Source organism: Capra hircus, assembly GCF_001704415.2.
Source record: "Capra hircus breed San Clemente chromosome X unlocalized genomic scaffold, ASM170441v1, whole genome shotgun sequence".
NCBI classification, from domain to species: Eukaryota; Metazoa; Chordata; class Mammalia; order Artiodactyla; family Bovidae; genus Capra; species Capra hircus.
Genome location: NW_017189517.1, coordinates 49694600 through 49717052, shown reverse-complemented (window position 1 = coordinate 49717052; position 22453 = coordinate 49694600). Strand labels below are relative to the sequence as shown.

At 37.4% G+C, this 22453-nt stretch overlaps 1 protein-coding gene across 3 annotated transcripts in view; it reads right to left on the bottom strand.

Moving 5' to 3' along the window:
- Positions 1 to 3730: 3730 nt before the first annotated feature.
- FAM133A (family with sequence similarity 133 member A) overlaps positions 3731 to 22453 on the bottom strand; it is a 40856-nt gene continuing 22133 nt past the window's right edge. For all 3 annotated transcript variants that reach the window (XM_005700113.3, XM_018044271.1, XM_013976130.2), the window contains one exon: positions 3731 to 6718. In XM_005700113.3, the coding sequence (XP_005700170.1) occupies positions 5863 to 6615 (753 nt within the window). In that variant the 5' untranslated portion in view covers positions 6616 to 6718 and the 3' untranslated portion in view covers positions 3731 to 5862. The remainder of the gene's footprint in view (positions 6719 to 22453) is intronic.

The following is a 22453-nucleotide window of genomic DNA, read 5'->3' as shown; positions in this document are numbered from 1 at the left end:
CTGGAAAACAGGCAAGTTTGGCCTTGGAGTACAAAATGAAGCAGAGCAAAGGCTAAGAGGGTTTTGTCAAGAGAACACACTGGTCATAGCAAGCACCTGCTTACAACAACACAGGAGATGACTCTACACATGGACATCACTCAATATCGAAATCAGATTGATTATGCTCTTTGTAGTCAAAGGTGAAGAAACTAAAACACAAGACCAGGAGCTGATTGTGGCTCAGATCATGAGCTCCTTATTGCAAAATTCAGGCTTAAATTGAAGAACATAGAGAAAACCATGAGGTCATTCAGGTATGAGTTAAATAAAATCCTGTATGATTATAGAGTGGAGATGATGACTAGATTCAAGGAATCAGATCTGGTAGACAGAGTGCCTAAAGAACTATGGATAGAGGTTCATAACATTGTACAGGAGGCGGTGAACAACAACAACAAATCCCAAAGAAAAACAAATGCAAGAAGGCAAAGTGGTTGTCTGAGGAGACTCTACAACTAGTGAAAGAAAGAAGAAAAGCAAAAGGCAAGGGAGACAGGGAAAGATATACCTAATTGAATCCAGAGTTCCAGAGAATAGCAAGGAGAGACAAGAAGGCCAACTTAAATGAACAATGCAAAGAAATAGAGGAAAACAAAAGATATGGGACAGACTAGGGATTTCTTCAAGAAAATTGAAGATATCAAGAACATTTCATGCAAGAAGAAGAAGAGATTAAGAGTTGGCAAGCATATACAGAAGTACTATACACAAAAGGTCTTAATGACCTGGATAACCACAATGGTATGATCACTCACCTAGAGCCAGAGATTTAGAGTGTGAAGTCAAGTGGGCCTTAGGAAGCATTACTACAAACAAAGCTAGTGGAGGTGATGGAATTCCAACTGATCTATTTCAAATCATAAAAGATGATGTTAAACTGCTGTACTCTATATGCCTGCAAATTTGGAAAACTCAGCAGGGGTCATAGGACTGGAAAAGATCAGTTTTCATTCCAATCCCAAAGAAGGGTAGCGCCAAAAAATGTTCCAACTACCATACAATTGCACTAATTTAACATTCTAGTAAGGTTATGCTCAAAATCCTTCTACCTAGGCTTCAGCAGTATGTGAAGCCAGAAATTCCAGATGTAGAAGCTGGGTTTAAAAGAGACAGAGGAACCAGACATTAAATTACCAATATTTGTTGCATAATGAAGAAATCAAGGGAATTCCAGAAAAATACTTCCCTCTTCTTCATTGACTATACTAAACCTTTGACTGTGTGGATCACAAGCTAGAAAATTCTTAAAGAGAGGAGAATACCAGACCACCTTACCTGTCTCCTGAGAAACCTGTATGCAGGTAAAGAAGCAACAGTTAGAACCAGACATGGAACAACTGACTGGTTCAAAATTGAGAAGGGGGTAAGACAAGGCTGTATATTGTCACCCTGCTTATTTAACTTATTTGCAGAGTACATCATGTGAAATGCTGGGCTGGATGAAGCACAAGCTGGAATCAAGACTGCCAGGAGAAATATCAATACCTTCAGATGATACCACCCTTATGGCAGAAAGCAAAGAAGAACTGAAGAGACTCTTGATGAGAGTGAAATAGGAGAGTGAAAAAGCTGGCTGGAAACCAACATTCAAAAGACTAAGATCATTATATCTGGTCCCATCACTTCACAGCAAATAGAGGGGGGGAAATTGGAAGGAATGACAGATTTTATTTTCTTGGGCTCCAAAATCACTGCAGACAGTGAGTGCAGCCATGAAATTTAAAGACTTGCTGTTGGGAAGGAAAGCTATGACAAACCTAGATAGTATATTTAAAAGCAGAGACATCACTTCGATGACAAAGGTCTGTATAATCAAAGTGAAAGTGAAAGTCACTTAGTCGTGTCTGACTCTTTGTGACCCCATAGACTATACAGTCCATGGAATTCTCCAGGCTAGAATATTGGAGTGGGTAGCTTTTCTCTTCTCCAGAGGATCTTGCCAACCTAGGGATCAGACCCAGGTCTCCCACATTGCAGGTGGATTCTTTACCAGCTGAGCCACAGGGAAGCCCAAGAATATAGGACTGGGTAGCCTATCTATTCTCCAGTGGATCTTCCCAACCCAGGAATTGAACCAGGGTCTCCTGCATTTCAGGTGAATTTTTTGCCAACTAAGTTATCAGGAAAGATTATATATAATCAAAGGTATGGTTTTTCCAGTAGTCATATACAGATGTGAGAGTTGGACCATAAGGAAGGCTGAGTGCTGAAGAATTGATATTTTTGAATTGTGATGCTGGAGAAAATTCCTGAGAGTCCCGTGGACTGCAAGGAGATCAAACCAACCAACTCTAAAGGAAATCAACCCTGAATATTTATTGGAAGGACTGAGGCTGAAGCTGAAGCTCCAGTACTCTGGCCATGTCATGCAAAAAGCTGACTCATTGGAAAAGGCTCCGATATTGGGAATGATTGAAGGTAAAAGGAGAAGGGGGCAGCAGAGGATGAGATGGCTAGATATCATCATTGACTCAATGTACATACATTTTAACCAATTCCAGGAGATCGTGGAGGACAGAGGAGCCTGGCATACTGTAGTCCATGAACTTGCAAAAAATCAGTCACAACTTAGTAACTGAACAACAATAAGAAAAAGGTAGATTGATGTATTTGTCATGAGAATCAAAAGTGATAGAGTCATTTGAAGAAAGAACACATCTTATTTGCAGCTCAAGTAGGACTAAGAAAACTAGTTCAGCTCTGAAGTACATAGGTATGCTTGAATGTTTGACTACAATTTTCATGAGTCATGAAGTAGCTTCAAACCTACATCACAAATTAAATACTTCTTTTTTCGGTAAAGTAAATATGGTCAAACAGAAAATGATCACAGAACTACAATGTCAAAGGTGAACCTTTCTCAAAACAAATTTGTAATAGCCAAAGAAAGGATCACAAGATACAAAACCAGAACCACCAATTCTATTCATTCTCCTTATCTCCAATATAATCTCTATCTTCAGTCAGATCTTTTAATTTTTTATTTTTCTGCTTGCAATCACATTCTTAATCTAGATTGTATTGATTTTCCCCCATCTCTTGTCTACTTTCTTATTGACTTTCCCACTGCTTCTCATCACACAAATTCACTTAAGTATTTTGTCTAAAGCTATTCTTATGAATCACATAGTGCACAATCCTAGTAACAGTTGTAGTGCTTTTCACATAAGGGATAACATATTTAGCTTTTAGTTTGCAGGCAACATACTAAATGTTCACCTAAATCTACTTAGTCTATTGTCTTCTATTTATTTCCTTATCACTTTTTTTAATCATTGTCTATACTTATATGTAAAAAATAGCATCCCTATTCTTCATTGATTTCTATGAGTGCTTTAAAACTGCCTTCCAAAAACCTTTACTAGAAGATTGTTTTGGCCATAATCAGAGGAATAATGAAGTAGTTTTACTTCCTAAACAGTTATCATTGCTGATAAGTGTGAAATATCCTAGGTTACCCTCTTATTCAGTCATTACATAAAAACCAATGCAAATAAAATAACATTTCCTTCTGTTATGGCATAAATGATTACTTTTTAATCTTTCTGCTGACTACATGAAGATGTGATAGAAATAAGTGAGGCATTTTATGTAAATAATGAAACAGACATTCTAGAGTTGTATGTTACTATTCAGAATACAATAGTTGATTGCTGCAGTAATGAAAAGGAAGACCCAAAAATCTCAGTGGCTTAACACATAACAGTTTATTTCTCACACTCAAAACATTCACACCAAGTCCATCAGCTCTTCAGGGCAGGTCCCTTACAGAGACTTAGAGATACAGGTTGCATCCATCTTGTAGGTACACTATTTGGAGCACACTGCTTTCAGGTCCACATGACAGGTAAAGAGAGCTGGAGGGTCACACAAGACTTTTTACTGTACTGGTACTGAAACGAAACATCACTTTTGTTAACAATCTCTCTGTAATCCCTCTGCTAGAAGTAATAAATGACATTGCCTAACTACAAGGGGCTGGGAAGTGAATGCGAGCCCATAGATATTTGATAGTTGTTAATGTCTTTGCCACATTCTACAAATAATACATGCTTTTTAATATTTCAATAAAAAATAATTTTTTGAAAACTCTATATGGATAAAAATATCCCTTAAATATAATAGTTTTTATTGGCATATAGATATAGCTATGTTTTAGGAAACAGCTACAGTTATGAAGCTTCAGTGTGACCTAACAAGGCATTATAATGTTCCAATTATGTTACTGAGAGATTCTGATGTATACACTGCAAAAATTGGGGGAGTCAATATGATATTTATCTACCAGATGTTTTCTATCTTTATAATAATTTTACTTGTGATACAAGGGAGCTGACATAAAATCACCTACTTAAAAAAATAGCTATCTATTCTCTCCTCATGCCAAAATACTTTGAACATATGACATTACAATTAGCACATCCTCTGTAATGGGTGTTTTTAGGCATCAATTTATAATTCATATTGCTCTTATATAAAATATGTAAAGCAAAAATAAATTTCAACTTATTTCAGCTTAGTGGTAAACATGAATTGGCAACAAACTCCAAATCTTAGTAAAATATGAAACAAACTATAATTTCCTAATTTAACTCCTATTTTAATTCAAATTAATGCTTAAGACAGCAAATGTTTAAACAGCATACTAAGATTTTGGCAGTAGTTTTATATAACAAGACATATAGCGTACTAGAGGTCTGGCACTCAACTTGCTTACAGTAAACCAGCTTCAATATGAAGGCATTAAATATTTTTTATAACCTTCTTTTTACATGCTAAATATTTTGGAAAGTATGCAATCAAACACAGTAATAAAATTAATATAGTAAAATTAGTATATTAAAAACTTGAAACTTGTACCGTAGGCATAAATCATATTAAAAAAGGATTACTGATTATAGCGTCCGGGATAATCTTATCCAGGATTAGAACGTCCCTGGATAATCAAAACTTAATAGCATAAAACATGCAGAACATTTCAGGATAAAGATTCATTAATAAAAAAAATACCAGGTCTATTTAAAATGATTCTCCTCCAAAGGGTATCAAAGTTAATTCAAATCATGTAACACTCTAACACTAAATATTATTCAGTACTGTTGAAGTGGAGGTAAGTTTTATAAAACTGGGGTTTTACATATATGGTAAGTTGCTGTCTTTCTTGTTCATGTGAAGCAGCATACATTACTAAGTAAGAAGAGAATGGCTGCTGCACTAGCAAAAATAGGATGTATAAGTATCAAAGGCACACTATTCAGCTCGCCAAAGTGATAGCACACTATTTTCCCCTCACAAGCCCTTTCCCCATGTAAACAAAAGTTTATTATGGAGAAAAGAAAAATAAACTAAATTTTACTTTTCAAACATAAATATTTTGAGACATTAATGTTAAGTCTATGCTTCAAAAAGGTATTGTTGCCTGGATATTTCTGAATACATTTTAAAGATGTATCCAAATTAGATACTTTTGACATTAGATACATTGTTTGGTCAGAATTATTTATTATCTAAAACATTTAATTTAATTCTAAACATTTTAACCACTAGTACGACAACACGATTTTAGCTCTCAGAGAAATTAGCCAGTGTAGGGAAAACACGTAAACAAAACAAAACCCTACATTTAAGCTGCAGGCAACAATTAAGGCCCTTTCTGGCACAGTGGCATTTGACTGGCAACAAAGTCCAGGAATAATTCTACTAACACAGGAGAACTCATGCATTTTGGTACATATGCTCTAACACTCACAGTTGAATTTTCCTATAGACCTTCCTTGCTTTTTTCAACAGGTAAATCTTCCTTTTTTTTTTTTTTTCATACTATCCTGATTTGTGACTTGAACCTGATTTCTTTTTCTTCTTCTTACTATGTTTTTTGTGCTGTTTCTTCTTCTTCTTCTTCTTTGCTTTTTCTGTTGTTTTTTCTTGCTCTTCACGTCTTCTCTTCTTTTTTGCTTGCATCTCTTCTTCATAATCTGATTCTGATGAGGACTCCAATGATAAAGGTTTATCCTCAGAACAAGTCTTCTTTCTTTTTTTGCTGAGACTTCTAATACACTTTTCTTTCTCTGTTTCATCCTTTGACTTCTTTTTCTTTTTTACAGATTCCTTGCTCTCTGATTCAGAATCACATGGAGAGCTTTCTGATGATTTGTATGAATCATTCTTCTTTTTCTTTCTCTTTTTTCCTTGTTTCTTTTCCTCATCTTCAGAATCTGGAGAACTGCTTGAAGAATCAGTGCTTGATGAAGAAGAAGATGAAGACCGACAAGATTTCTTCTTTTTCTTTTTCTTTCTGTCTCTTTTTTTGGATAAGCTCTCATTTCCACTTAATAATTTCTCTCTGCTTTTTTCTAGTTCCTTCTTCCAGTTCTCATTCATTTTTTCTTCAAATTCAGCTAATGCCTTGGAGCCTTTCTTTTTATTTTCTAATTGTTTCTTCACTTCTTCCCAGGTAGGCCTTGGTCGATTCAGATAATCTTGTATTGTTGGGCCTGCAGATTGAGATGGGCCCCTCCATCTGGCCATTGCTATAGGATTCATATAGGCCACACGATTGTCCCGCTTACCCATGGTGCCTGATGGTTCTCAGAGCAGACTCTCAGTTGCTAAAGAGAATAAAGATAGACACCCTCCTTAAATTCTTCATCTGCTGGTATACCAAGAAGGTTCCATTCTATGAGAGAAGCAGATGGAATGATTACAAAACGCCTTTAATATAAGACAAAGTAAGCACATAAGTTTAATTGTTCACTGTTTATCACATAGTATGGTAAAAAGATTTACAAAATCTTAGAGTTTCAGAAAAAATAATATATACACAAAAGTTTTACATGTTTTAGACATTGTGGAATAAATATAAAATAAATTGTTTTTCATATCTCATGTAGGGTTCTATTATCTAAATTTTAAATAACTATTTATTTTTATATTATATGGTACTTACCTTTTTGCTTTCTTTCATTCTGCCTTATATGATATAATGAAAGAGAAATTTCTGTAGCCAAATAATGTACCAGGCAGACCTTCCTCATTTTAGTAGAGTGCAACACAATCCATTCCTTTCTTTGACAGAAACCTAGGAGTGATGCCTGAAAAATCCTTCTCCCTCAATTCACATATCCAATTCATTAATAAATTTTGCTGCTTAAACCCCCACAACAAGAGGTCTCATGTTTGTTCACTTCTCTTCAAATATGCTGTCATCAAAATAGTGCAGGTACTGTCACCTGTCATTTGGATTATTAATCTCTATTAGATGCCAGGGACTGCTCAGTGTTGTGCAGTGGATAATCTTATTCAGTCTCTAGACTAATCTAGAGGTTAGTCATAGATCAACGTCCTATGAAGATGATCCTGTTATTATCCTATGATACAAATGAAAAAAACTGAAGCTTAGAGAGTTTGAGTAACTTGCATAAAGTGACATAATAAATGGCAAATGGTAAAACCAGGATTTAAATCAAGGCAGCATGAGGGCAAACCCTGCACACTTAGTACAACATTATATTGCCTCTTGATATCAATTTCTCGATAGCCCTATTTTTTGCCCTTATTCTCTTCCCTTTCAGTACCACACTGAAATCAGAAGGATTTTAAAATAATCTAGTGGCTTTATACTTCAATGAAAATCAATCCAAATTCCTATAAAGATCCAATACAATCTGTCCTGCTTATAGTTCTTACATTTCAACAGTTTTCTCAATTCTATCTTTTTCAGTTTTCTCTTGGTTTCTGAAACATGCTAAGCTTCAAGCTTAGCCACCTTAGCCAGTTTTACCTCATCTTCAGATCTAAGTTTAAAGTCAGTTCCTCAGAAAGGCAACTATTAGGTTGAACTATATAAAATCATCAATTATGTGGAACAAAAATACTCAAATACTAGCAATTTCACATGGGTCAACCTTATACTATGTTGCTTCTGTATCTATCCCTTACACTCATTATTCTGTATAACAGTTTCTTGCCTCTTTTATTCATAGCACTTAAAAAAACTGATGATTATTTTCTTTATCTATTTGAATGTGTATTTGTGTGTGTGTGTGTGATGCATGTGTGTTCACGTGCATATGCATATGTGTATTCACTTCTAAATATAAGGCCAAGGAGGGTAAAGGTCACATTTGGCCTGTCTTCTAGCCATGATGTTCCCAGTACCTTACATGGCATCTGGTCCACACTAAGTACTCAATAAATATTTCTCAATAATAAACAAACAAATGAGTGGATTGATGGATGGGTAACTCTGTGAGAGAGGTGCGTTCAGAAAAGGCTCCTGAAGTTGGTGATGTCAGTACAAGGTTTTAAACAATAAATAGGAGTTCACTGAAGAAATGAGGAACTGAAGGACATTCTAGGCAGAAGAAACAATACATGGCTTCTGCACAACAAAGGAAACTCTAAGCAAGGTGAAAAGATAGCCTTCATAATGGGACAAAATAATAGCAAATGAAGCAATGGATAAATAATAAATCTCAAAAATATACAACCAACCCCTGCAGCTCAATTCCAAAAAAAATAAATGACCCAATCAAAAAATGGGCCAAAGACCTAAACACATTTCTCCAAAGAAGACATACAGATGGCTAACACATGAAAAGATGTTCAGCATCACTCATTATCAGAGAAATGCAAATCAAAACCACAATGAGGTACAATTTCACACCAGTCAGAATGGCTTCTATCCAAAAGTCTACAAGCAGTACATGCTGGAGAGGGTGTGGAGAAAAGGGAACCCTCTTACACTGTTGGTGGGAATGCAAACTAGTACAGCCACTATGGAGAACAGTGTGGAGATTCCTTAAAAAACTGGAAATAGAACTGCCTTATGACCCAGCAATCCCACTTCTGGGCATACACATCATGGAAACCAGAACTGAAAGAGACACACGTACCCCAATGCTTATCACAGCACTGTTTATAATAGTCAGGACATGGAAGCAACCTAGATGTGCATCAGCAGACAAATGGATAAGAAAGCTGTGGTATATATCCACAATGAAGTATTACTCAGCCATTAAAAAGAATACATTTGAATCAGTTCTAATGAGGTAGATGAAAGTGGAGCCTATTATACAGAGTGAAGTAAGCCAGAAAGAAGAACACTAATACAGTATACTAACACATATATATGGAATTTAGAAAGATGGCAATGATAACCCTGTATGCAAGACAGCAAAAGAGACAGAGATGTATAGAAGAGTCTTTTGGACTCTGTGGGAGAGGGAAAGGGTGGGATGATTTGGGAGAATGGCATTGAAACATGTACAATATTATATAAGAAACGAATCACCAGACCAGGTTCGGTGCATGATACAGGATGCTTGGGGCTGGTGCACTAGGATGACCCAGAGGGATGTTACGGGGAGGGAGGTGGGAGGGGTGTTCAGGATAGGGAACACGTGTACACCTGTGGCAGATTCATGTTGATGTGTGGCAAAACCAATACAATATTGTAAAGATATTAGCCCCCAATTAAAATAAATAAATTTAAAAATATATAAATAAAGTGTAAACTTGGAAAAAATTTAAAAAATAAAATTTGGATTTACCTGAAAAAAAAAAAAAACGTGAAAAACAAAGAGACTTGAAAGATCACCGTATTTAGTGTTGATGGAGCCTAAAGTGAAAGAGGGCAGTAGCAGGAGGTGAGGCTGCATAGGAAGTAAATAGCCTGATCATAGAGGCCTTCTTAGGTCATTTTAACATCTTAGATTTTGTCCTATAGTTGTTAGGAAGCCAACACAAAGTCTGAAGAGAAAGCTGATCAGATATATCACAGATTTTTCTGTCACTCTCCATCCTGAATTTGACCCTTTAAGTCGACCTAATATACCTACCCACCATAAGCTCAATGCCACAGATTTTTACAGTGACTCTTGGTAATAGTTTCTGGATTTTATTTGTTGTGTTAACTTACTGTCCCTCCTCTTCAGTTCTCTTGGGTATTTTTGTCATTTTCCTTCTTACTGGAACCCAAAGGTCTGTCAAATATCATTGTTTCCCATATTTGATCATCAAATGCCTTTAAGGATTTTAGTTCACGTTCAATTGGTGGTTGTTTCCACTACTGCACACTTGGAATAGCATCAGTTCAGTTTAGTCACTCAGTCGTGTCCAATTCTTTGTGACCCCATGAATCGCAGCGCGCCAGGCCTCCCTGTCCATCACCAACTCCCTGAGTTCACTCAGACTCACGTCCATCGAGTCAGTGATGCCATCTTATCCTCTGTCTTCCCCTTCTCCTCCTGCCCCCAATCCCTCCCAGCGTGAGAGTCTTTTCCAATGAGTCAACTCTTCGCATGAGGTGTCCAAAGTACTGGAGCCTCAGCTTTAGCATCACTCCTTCCAAAGAAATCCTAGTGTTGATCTCCTTCAGAATGGACTGGTTGGATCTCCTTGCAGTCCAAGGGACTCTCAAGAGTCTTCTCCAACACCACAGTTCAAGCCAATCAATTCTTCGGTAATCAACCTTCTTCACAGTCCAACTCTCACATCCATACATGACTACTGGAAAAACCATAGCCTTGACTAGACGGACCTTAGTCGGCAAAGTAATGTCTCTGCTTTTGAATATGCTATCTAGGTTGCTCATAACTTTTCTTCCAAAAAGTAAGCGTCTTTTAATTTCATGGCTGCAGTCACCATCTGCAGTGATTTTGTAGCCCAAGAAAATAAAGTCTGACACTGTTTCCACTGTTTCCCCGTCTATTTCCCATGAAGTGATGGGACCGGATGCCATGATCTTTGTTTTCTGAATGTTGAGCTTTAAGCCAATTTTCTCACTCTCCTCTTTCACTTTCATCAAGAGGCTTTTTAGTTCCTCTTCACTTTCTGCCATAAGGGTGGTGTCATCTGCATATCTGAGGTTATTGATATTTCTCCTGGCAATCTTGATTCCAGCTTGTGGTTCTTCCAGTCCAGCGTTTCTCATGATGTACTCTGCATATAAGTTAAATAAGCAGGCTGACAATATACAGCCTTGACGTACTCCTTTTCCTATTTGGAACCAGTCTGTTGTTCCATGTCCAGTTCTAACTGTTGCTTCCTGACCTGCATACAGATTTCTCAAGAGGCAGGTCAGGTGGTCTGGAATTCCCATCTCTCAGAATTTTCCACATAATCCATCCTAATTACAGTTCCTTGAAACTTAGTCCTAATATCATCTAGAAAGACAGGCAAAGACCAGTTCAAAAAGATTTGAATGAGATGCTGAAGTTTTAATTTATTCTATGCGACTTATAATGAAGCTAATGGGGAGATAGTGACTATTTTAAGCAGGAGAGTGATATGATCACATGTGAGTATTTAAGAGACAATTTCTTACAGTATGAAAGATGAGCTGGAGGTAGGTAAACCTGAAGATAATGAGGTTAATTCAGGTATTCATACAGATAAGAAAAGAGTCTGAAATAAAAACAGTGGTATTATGGGTGAAAAAGGGGGAAATATCATCCATACTAAGGAAATTCTCCTGGAATTAATGAGCAATTAGATACAAAGCATGAGGAAGAGAAAAGAATCTAGGGCAAGGTTCTGGCTTGTTGTTGTAGTTCAGTCACTCAGTGTCCAACCCTATGCCACCCGATGGATTGCAGGATGGCAAGCTTCCCTATCCTTCAATATCTCCCGGTGTTTGCTCAAACTTACATCCATTGAGTTGGTGATGCCATTTAATCATCATCCTCTGTCGCTCCCTTCTCCTCCTGCTCTCAATCATTCCCAGAACCAGAGTCTTTTCCAATGAGTTGGCTCTTCACGTCAGGTGGCCATACTTTGGAGCTTCAGCTTCAGCATCAGTCCTTCCCATGAATATTCAGGGTTGATTTCCTTTAGAATTGACTGGTATGATCTCTTTCTAATCCAAGGGATTCTCAGCATTGCGAAAGCATCAATTCCTCGGTGGTCAGCCTTCTTTATGGTCCAACTGTCACATCCGTAACATTACTACAGGAAGAAACATAGCTTTGACTATATGGGCTTTTGTCATCAAAGTGATGTCTCCGCTTTTTAACATGCTGTTTAGGTTTGTCATAGCTTTCCTTCCAAGGAGCAAAAAGTCTTTAATTTCATGGCTGTAGTCACTATCCACAGTGATTTTGGAGTCCAAGAAAATAAAATCTATCATTATTTCCAATTTTTCCACATCTATTTGCCATGAAGTGATGAGACTGGATGCCATGATCTTAGTTTTCTGAATGTTGAGTTTTAAGCCAGCTTTTTCATTCTCCTCTTTCACCCTCATCAAGAGGCTCTTCAGTTCCTCTTAGCTTTCTGCCATTAGAGTGGTATCATCTGCATATTTGAGGTGGTTGATATTTCTCCTGGCAATCATGAGTCCAGCTTGTGATTTATTCAGCCTGGCATTTCTCATTATGTACACTGCATAACAGTTAAATAAGTAAGTGACAATACACAGCCTTGAAATAATCTTTTCCCAATTTGGAACCAGCCTGTTGTTCCATGTCTGGTTCTAGTTGTTGCTTCTTAACCTGCATACAGGTTTCTCAGGAGGCAGGTATGGTGGTCTAGTATTCCAATCTCTTTAAAAAAAATTTCCACAGTTTGTTGTGATCCACACAGTTAAAGGCTGTAGCATAGTCAATGAAGCAGAAGTAGATGTTTTTTCATGGAATCCCCTTGCTTTTTCTATGATCCAACAGATGTTGCCAATTTGACCTTTGGTTCCTCTGCCTTTTCTGGCTGGTGAGACAAGATAAAAGGCCAATGACTGGATACTATAGGAAATGACATAGACTTTGAGTAATGTTCTAGGTTCAATGTTAGATTTATAAAGCTTGAAACATGTGAATGAACCTACATGTAGGAAATTGGATGTATGGGTGATAAAACTCTGGAATGTGACCTGAGTTAGAGATACAGGATTGGCAGTCACTGTATGATGGCTAAAGTCATGAGAGAAAATTAAATTACCTTGAGGGAAGATTTCATATGAAAAAAGGTTTGAGCACTGGGTCCGAATGAAAAACACACAAGGGGCTGGCAGAGAAAGTAAAACTTACAAAGAAGACATCAGAAAATTAGCCAGAGTGGAAAGAGCTACAGTAGTATCAGAATATAAAGTAAGGTCACAGAAAGAGAGTGAGGAGAGCAAAGTTTCAAGGTGAGGGAAATCATCCTTAAAGATTCATAAATTTCACTTGAGGAATTTCGTTTAGAAATTTGAGGAAAAAACCTAAATGTTCATCAATAACAAACAGGTTGTATGAATTATAGTACACACATACAGAAAGTTCACCAATGTAACTACTGGTTATCTCTGCATATGAGAAAGCATTATTTCCTTTTGTAAGTTTTCCTATACTATTTATATTTTTTTTACAATGAGCAGGTATTAAGTTTAACTTTAAAAAAATCCAGAAAAAAATGATGTTATGGACAACTATACTAAGTCAAATAGGTCAAATAAGATAAAATCTGAAAATGTCCATTATATTTGTGAAGAAATTATTGGCAACATTTGCTAACACAATTTCAATTAGTTAGGGCAGAGACCAGATGACAGAGGGTTAAAGAGTAAATTGGAGGTGAGAAATTAGAGACTTAGGGTATGTGTTAGTTGCTCTGTCATTTCTGACTCTTTGCAGCCCCATGGAGTGTAGCCTGCCAGGCTTCTCTGTCCATGGAATTCTCCAGGCAAGAATACTTGAGTGGGTAGCCATTCCCTTCTCCAGGGGATCTACCTGATTCAGAGATTGAACCTGTATTTCCTTCATTGCAGGCAGATTCTTTACCAGCTGAGCCACCAGTGAAGCCCAAAGAGAGATGAAGAATTTTCAAAAAATATTTTTTTACTCTTGTTTGTTTTTATCATAGAAGAAACCTGAACATATTCAGAGGCTGACAATGTTTAAATAGAAAGACTTTAAAGAAGACAGGAAAGAGAGGCAATAATTCTTTGCGGCAAAGCCATATAAGAAACAGAGAGGAATCAAAGGGATAGTTGGAGGAACTCCCTTCTTGAAAGAGCAGAGGAAAAGAATAAAGAGTATGGGTATATTTTTTTTTCTTTTGTTAGTGACAGGGAAGATGAAAGGGGAAAATTTGAAGCATTTCTCAAATAAGAGCCTTCATTTTCACTCAATCATACATGCCAAGATCATCTACTAAGATTGACAGGTTGAGATAGCATAGGAGTTTTGAGAAAAATAATTGCAATTTGGAATAATACCAGACAAGTGTTGTGGGAGAAAATAATAATAATAATAATAACAGCAACAAAGTCTCCTACTCAAGTACTCTGTCTTAAAAGTACTGTGGCTTACTTTCTGTTTCTATTTTAGAAGCTAAACTGTATTTTCTTTATCTCTATTCATTTGTATGAAGTATGCTGAATTTATATAAATATTAGATACAAATTGTAACAGCCTTGCTGGTGATCTAAGTGTTATAACAATTATCTGTTCATTCATTTTTATAGCAACTCCCTTTTGATCATCTATTATACACCAGATACTATGTTATATTCCATGGAGACTATGATCTAGTAAAGGTAAAAGTCATTACACAAATATCAAACAAGTGAGTACTAATCATAATCATGATTAGAATGATAAAGGAAAAGCATAGGTCACTATGGATAATAGGTGAACTAATTTAGAATAGAAGGTCAAATCTGAGATACTAACATACAATTAACATGTAATCTGAGACTTGACGGATAAATTAGAGCTAGCCAGATGAAGGCGTGAAGAAGGCAATGGCACCCCACTCCAGTACCCTTGCCTGGAAAATCCCATTGATGGAGGAGCCTGGTAGGCTACAGTCCATGGGGTAGCTAAGAGTCAGACACAACTGAGCAACTTCACTTTCACTTTTCACTTTTTTGGAGAAGGAAATGGCAACCCACTCCAACGTTCTTGCCTGGAGAATCCCAGGGACAGAGGAGCCAGGTGGGCTGCCCTCTATGGAGACATACAGAGTCGGACACAACTGAAGTGACTTAGCAGCAGCAGCAGCAGATGAAGGTGATTAAAGAGTAAAAGAGTAATAAAAGAGCCAAAGTTGACTGTGTGTTCCAGTCACAAGGAATATCAGATGCTAAGGCCCCAAGGTGAAAAGGAAAAGTCAAATGCAATGCATATATTCACGTTACTATGCTGTTGTAAACCAGTCATCATATCCAATTCTCCATGTTAAAAGGGAGTTTATCAACACCATTTTTCATTGAACATGCTCAGGTGAAAGTCAATATGAATTCAAATTGATTAAAAGCATATTTTGATGTTTCACAGTCTTAATTTCAATTGTCACTATCACCAAGGCTAGTTACATTAAAGAGCCTCTCTATTTTACAAATCATTTCATTCAATTTTTAATGATATGTCAAGCTGTAGGCAACGTACTCTCTCTCACAGACATAGGAACTTCATCTGAAAAATCTTTGTAAATAGGTGGCAATAGCTCTGAGACTTTACCCCACGTCTGAGGTCAGGGGTGGTACCCGGAAGGAGCTACCCCATGCCCGAGGCCAGGGGCAGCGGCTGGGAGGAGTAACCCCACAATCAATGAGTGGTGGCTGCATGGGCGCAGTAGGGCCTAGAGGAGTTATTCCACAATCAAGGTCAGGAGGGGCGGCAGTGAGGAGATACCCCTTGTCCAAGGTAAGGAGCAGCAGCTGCACTTTGCTGGAGCAGCCATGAAGAGATACCCAATGTCCCAGGTAAGAGAAACCCAAGTAAGACGGTAGGTGTTGCAAGAGGGCATCAGAGGGCAGACACGCTGAAACCATAATCACAGAAAACTAGTCAATCTGATAACACTAGGACCAAAGCCTTGTCTAGCTCAATGAAACTAAGTCATGCCCTGTGGGGCCACCCAAGATGGGCAGGTCATGGTGGAGAGGTCTGACAGAATGTGGTCCACTGGAGAAATGAATGGCAAACCACTTCAGTATTACTGCCTTGAGAACCCCATTAGCAGTATGAAAAGGCAAAATGATAGGATACTGAAAGAGGAACTCCCCAGGTCATTAGGTGCCCAATATGCTACTGGAGGTCAGTGGAGAAATAACTCCAGAAAGAATGAAGAGATGGAGCCAAAGCAAAAACAACACCCAGGTGGGGATGTGACTGGTGATAGAAGAAAAGTCCAATGCTGTAAAGGGCAATACTTCATAGGAACCTGCAATGTTAGGCCCATGAATCAAGGCAAATTGGAAGCGGTCACACAGGAGATGGCAAGAGTGAATGTCGACATTCTAGGAATCAGTGAACTAAAATGGACTGCAATAGGTGAATTTAACTCAGATGACCATTATATCTACTACTGTGGGCAGGAATCCCTCAGAAGAAATGGAGTAGCCATCGTGGTCAACAAAAGAGTCTGAAATGCAGTACTTGGATGCAGTCTCAAAAAGGACAGAATGATCTCTGTTCATTTCCAAGGCAAACCATTCAATACCACAGTAATCCAAGTCTATGTCTGAACCAGTAATGCTGAAGAAGCTGAAGCTGAACAGTTCTATGAAGACCTACAAGACCTTTTATAACACCCAATAAAGATGTCCTTTTCATTATAAGGGACTGGAATGCAAAAGTCGGAAGTCAAGAAACACCTGGAGTAACAGGCAAATTTGGCCTTGGAGTACAGAATGAAGCAGGGTAAAGGCTAATAGAGTTCTGCTAAGAGAACACACTGGTCATAGCAGACACCCTCTTCCAACAACACATGAGAAGTCTCTACACATGGACATCACCAGATGGCCGACACCAAAATCAGATTGATTATATCCTTTGCAGCCAAAGATGGAGAAGCTCTATACAGTCAACAAAAACAAGACCAGGAGCTGACTGTGGCTCAGATCATGAACTCCTTATTGCCAAATTCAGACAGAAATTGAAGAAAGTAGGGAAAAGCAATAGACCATTCAGGTATGACCTAAATCAAATCCCTTATGATTATACAGTGGAAGTGAGAAAAGGATTTAAGGGCCTAGATCTGATAGATGGAGTGCCTGATGAACTATGGACGGAGGTCCGTGACATTGTACAGGAGACAGGGGTCAAGACCATCCCCATGGAAAAGAAATTTAAAAAGCCAAATGGCTGTCTGAGGAGGCCTTACAAATAGCTGTGAAATGAAGAGAAGCAAAAAGCAAAGGAGAAAAGGAAAGATACAAGCATCTGAATGCACAGTTCCAAAGAATAGCAAGAAGAGATAAGAACGTCTTCCTCAGGTATCAATACAAAGAAATAGAGGAAAAGAACAGAAAGGGAAAGACTAGAGATCTCTTCAAGAAAATTAGAGATACCAAGGGAACATTTCATGCAAAGATGGGCTCGATTAAGGACAGAAATGGTCTGGACCAAACAGAAATAGAAGATATTAAGAAGAGGTGGCAAGAATACACAGAAGAACTGTACAAAAAAGATCTTCATGATCAAGATAATCATGATGGTATGATCACTCACCTTGAGCCAGACATCCAGGAATGTGACATCAAGTGGGCCTTAGAAAGTATCACTATGAACAAAGCTAGTGGAGGTGATGGAATTCCAGTTGAGCTGTTTCAAATCCTGAAAGATGGTGCTGTGAAAGTGCTGCACTCAATATGCCAGCAAATTTGGAAATCTCCGCAGTGGCCACAGGACTGGAAAAGTTCAGTTTTCATTGCAATCCCAAAGAAAGGCAATGCCAAAGAATGCTCAACTACTGAACAACTGCACTCATCTCACAAGCTAGTAAAGTAATGCTCAAAATTATCCAAGCCAGGCTTCAGCAGTACGTGAACCATGAACTTGCAGATGTTCAAGCTGGTTTTAGAAAAGGCAGAGGAACCAGAGATCAAATTGCCAACATCCACTGGATCATGAAAAAAAGGAAGAGAGTTCCAGAATAACATCTATTTCTGCTTGCCAAAGCCTTTGACTCTGTAGATCACAATAAACTATGGAAAATTCTGAAAGAGATGGGAATACCAGACCACCTGACCTGCCTCTTGAGAAATCTGTATGCAAGTCAGGAAGCAATAGTTTGAACTGGACATGGAACAACAGACTGGTTCCAACTAGGAAAAGGAGTATGTCAAGGCTGTATTTTGTCATCCTGCTTATTTAACTTATATGCAGAGTACATCATGAGAAACACTGAGCTGGAAGAAGCACAAGCTGGAATCAAGATTGCTGGGAGAAATATCAATAACCTCAGATATGCAGATGACACCACCCTTCTGGCAGAAAGTGAAGAGGAATTAAAAAGCCTCTTAATGAAAGTGAAAGAGGAGAGTGAAAATATGGCTTAAAGCTCAACATTCAGAAAATGAAGATCATGGCATCTGGTCCCATCACTTCATGGGAAATAGGGAAACAGCGGAAACAGTGTCAGACTTTATTTTGGGGGGCTCCAAAATCACTGCAGATGATGACTGCAGCCATGAAATTAAAAGACACTTACTCCTTGGAAGAAAAGTTATGGCCAACCTAGATAGCATATTAAAAACCAGAGACACTACTTTGCCAACAAAAGTCCTTCTAGTCAATGCTTTATTTTTTCCAGTAGTCATGTACGGATGTAAGAGTTGGACTATAAAGAAAGCTGAGCACTGAAGTATTGATGCTTTTGAACTGCAGTGTTGGAGAAGACTCTTGTGTGTCCCTTGGACTGCAAGGAGATCCAACCAGTCCATCCTAAAGGCAATCCATCCTGAATACTCATTGGAAGGACTGATGCTGAAGCTGAAACTCCAATACTTTGTCCACCTGATGCAAAGAACTGACTCATTTGAAAAGATCTTGATGCTGGGAAAGATTGAGGACAGCAGGAGAACGGGATGACAGAGGATGAGATGGTTTGATTGTATCACTGACTCAATGGACTTGCGTTTGAGCAAACTCTGGGTGCTGGTGATAGACAGGGAGGCCTGGTGTGCTGCAGTTGATTGGTTCGCAAAGAGTCGGACACATCTGATAACTGAACTGACTGCATGACATATGCACATATATACATACATATATACTACCAATACCTTTAATTATCATTATGTTCTGCTATTTCACACCGACTGATAATATAGAGGATCGTCACAGTTTTATGGAATTCACAGGCCAAATAAGAAAAAATAGAGGGTTTATGGGGACGTTAATGATACTTGAAAATTTCCTGAAAATACTAGTTTTAGCAAGTATATATAAAATGATATCTTTCTTCCAAATAAAACTCAAGCAACAACACATTCTATTCTAGTTGGTAACATGACTGTTCTGAGGGAGAAATTATCCCTTATTTTGACTGGAATCAACATGATACAAAGCTGTGCTATGTTAAAAGCCTTCACTTCAGGTGAATTCCCTCTAGCATAGCTGTGTCATGGTACATTTATCTTTCCAGGGAAAAGGTGTAGAATCTGAAATACTGCCTTGTTTTCTGTCTACAGAATTGTCAAATGGCAAGAGATCAGTCTCTAATATCTTAACAATCATACCAGAAAGTGTAGAGCAGCAATAAAATTTTGCAGATACAAGATATAAAATGGAAAAGAAAGGCTAAGTATAAATTTTAGATAATTGTTTATTTTAAAGAAATGAGTACTTCACTCTCTTATTTCTCTTAATATACTAATATATTTTGGATTTTATATTCAGAAAAACAAATCATTGTTATTATTTAGCTTTTATGATGATGAAGTAAAATGTTTTTTAAAACAAACTTTCTGTTTTAGAATATCTTTAGATTTATAATAAAGTTGCAAGTAAAGAATCTTTTGCATCTAGTTTTCTTATTGATAATGTCTTACATTACTATGTACATTTGCCACAACTAATGAACCAATACTGACACGTTCATATTAACTAAAGTCTATTCTTTATTCAAATTTCCTTAGTTTTTAAGTTAATATCCTTTTTCTGTTCCAGGAATCCATCCAGTATACCATATAACATTTATTAATCATTTCTCCCAGGCTATTCTAGACTGGCAGTTACTCAGAATTTTCTTTGCTGTGAGGAGTATTGATCAGATGTTGATTTTTCAGGACACTCTTCAATTTGGCTTTGTCTGATTTTTTTTTTTTCATGTTTAGAATTAGACTGCAAGTTCTTGGAACAAAGAACACAAGTCAAGAACTATTCTCACTGCATTACATGTGAAGGTGACTTATCATTGATGTTAATGTTGATCACAAGACTGAGGTAGTGAATGTTTGCCAGCTTTTTCCACTGCAAGATCATACTCTGTTTCCATACTGTACTCTTTGAAAGGATGTCAGTATGTCCAATCCACACTTAAGTAATGGAGATTTATGCTCTACCTCCTTAATGGGAAATAGCCACATAAAATATTTTAAATTCTTTTGTATGGGAGATTTGATCACTGTATCAGTATAAATCATGAGTATTAATTAGGTTTATACTTTGGGCAATATTTTGATACTACTTTACTTATTTTGTTGTTGAAATTATTTCAGTGTTGGCCTTTAGGGGCTCTTTTAGTTGGCTTCTGTATCCTTTTGACACACCCTTATCATTTTGGCTCCTAAATACTTCCTTACTTTCTGATTCTACAAGACACTCTAGGATCATCTTGTATATCCTCTGCAGGAGCCCCCATTGTAATATTGCTGCTTCTGGACACTTTCAGCAGACAGAGATAGGAAATAGGAAGTGAATTTAATTTATTCAATAACATACTAAGCTTGAACTAAGTATCTGGCACTTGGATGACAAATATAAATTGTTTGGAGATGGAACACAAAACACTGTGTTTACTATAACATGGCATCTAGGTGACATGACTGACTTATCATCAATAGAGTCCATATCATGGTTATTTCTCAACTAGTAGGAATGGCACTCTCCTGCCTACATTTCTGAAAATGTTTGAAAATTCTGAGTATAGTTAAAGAAAAGGGCAAAGGCTCTCAGAAGAACAACTTTGCCCCTTTAACATTTTGCCCTAGTCAAGAAGCCATGAACAAAATAAGAGGCATTCTGTAGAAAACCATTATTTATATACACACACACACACACACACACACACACACACACACACACACACACACCAAATTCAACTAAGCATTTGCCAAAAAGGTACTTATTTTGTCAGTGCACTTGATAAGTTTTGGATGCTCACTAATTACTTTCTTGAGTTTTCTTTAACAACAGATTTTGCCCTGTTGTGTGTCTTTAGATGTGATAACTCATGATTATACATAACATAACCAAAACGTCCTAGGACCACTGAAAATTCCAGTTCCTCTACTCAAGGGATCACCTTACATGAACCAATGCTAACTGAATACTAGTTTCTTTTCAAATGTGTGATATTACTTCTATGAAAATAGACTCTCCAAGTAAGTTTTGCCATATCTTTTCTCCCCATTGTCCCAATTTCTATTTAATAAATAAGTTTTATGTAAACCCTTGACAAGATACTTCAAGTCACAAAGCTTGTCTGTGTTTTTCAGCACTGAACATATAAAATCAATTTCATTCACATCTGATCAGTCATGCAAATGGAATATAACTCAGATATTAGAAGTTCAAAGTGAGATAGACTTGTACCTTTCATTTATTCCTTATAATTTTATCTACATTTTGTGTTAAAAGTGATATATTTTATATAAGAGAATCATGAGATGCTTATTGATGCAATGCACTGTGAATCCAAACTCAGTTGTAGTTTAAAATCTGTCAACTTTTCCCTGTATCTAGTTGTGCCAGGATACACTTGTCAGCTCTTCCAACAACATATGAAAGATAAGTCCTAAGCATAGGAAGCAAACCTGGGAAGCTATTATTTCACCAGTAAACACAGTTCAAAACACATTTATTTATGCACAGCTTTAAATAGCTTTAGTTGTTTTTTTCATCTATTAATGCTTCAATTACTACCTTCTGTACTCTGCTACTGTTACATGAATTTTTTAAAGTATATTTCTAAAAACAGAATAGATAATTTGATGTAATGTGTACATGTGAATCAGAGAAGGCAATGGCACCCCACTCCAGTACTCTTGCCTGGAAAATCCCATGGACAGAGGAGCCTGGTAGGCTGCAGCCCATGTGGTTGCTAAGAGTCGGACACAGCTGAGCGACTTCACTTTCAATTTTCACTTTCATGCATTGGAGAAGGAAATGGCAACCCACTCCAGTGTTCTTGCCTGGAGAATCCCAGGGACGGGGGAGCTTGGTGGACTGCCGTCTATGGGGTCGCACATAGTCGGACACGACTGAAGTGACTTAGCAGCAGTACATATGAATATATTGGCTATAAACTAAAAGTAGCACAGCTAGGTACATTTACATGAGTCACCTCTCATCTCACAAATGACCATATATGCAAGTTTCCTAAAAGTTCAAAGGCCAGATCATACAGACTTGTTACAGTAACTAACTTATAGATGCTTATTTGAAACAATAATGAGGTATACTGAAAAGCATTGGAAAGTGTGAAA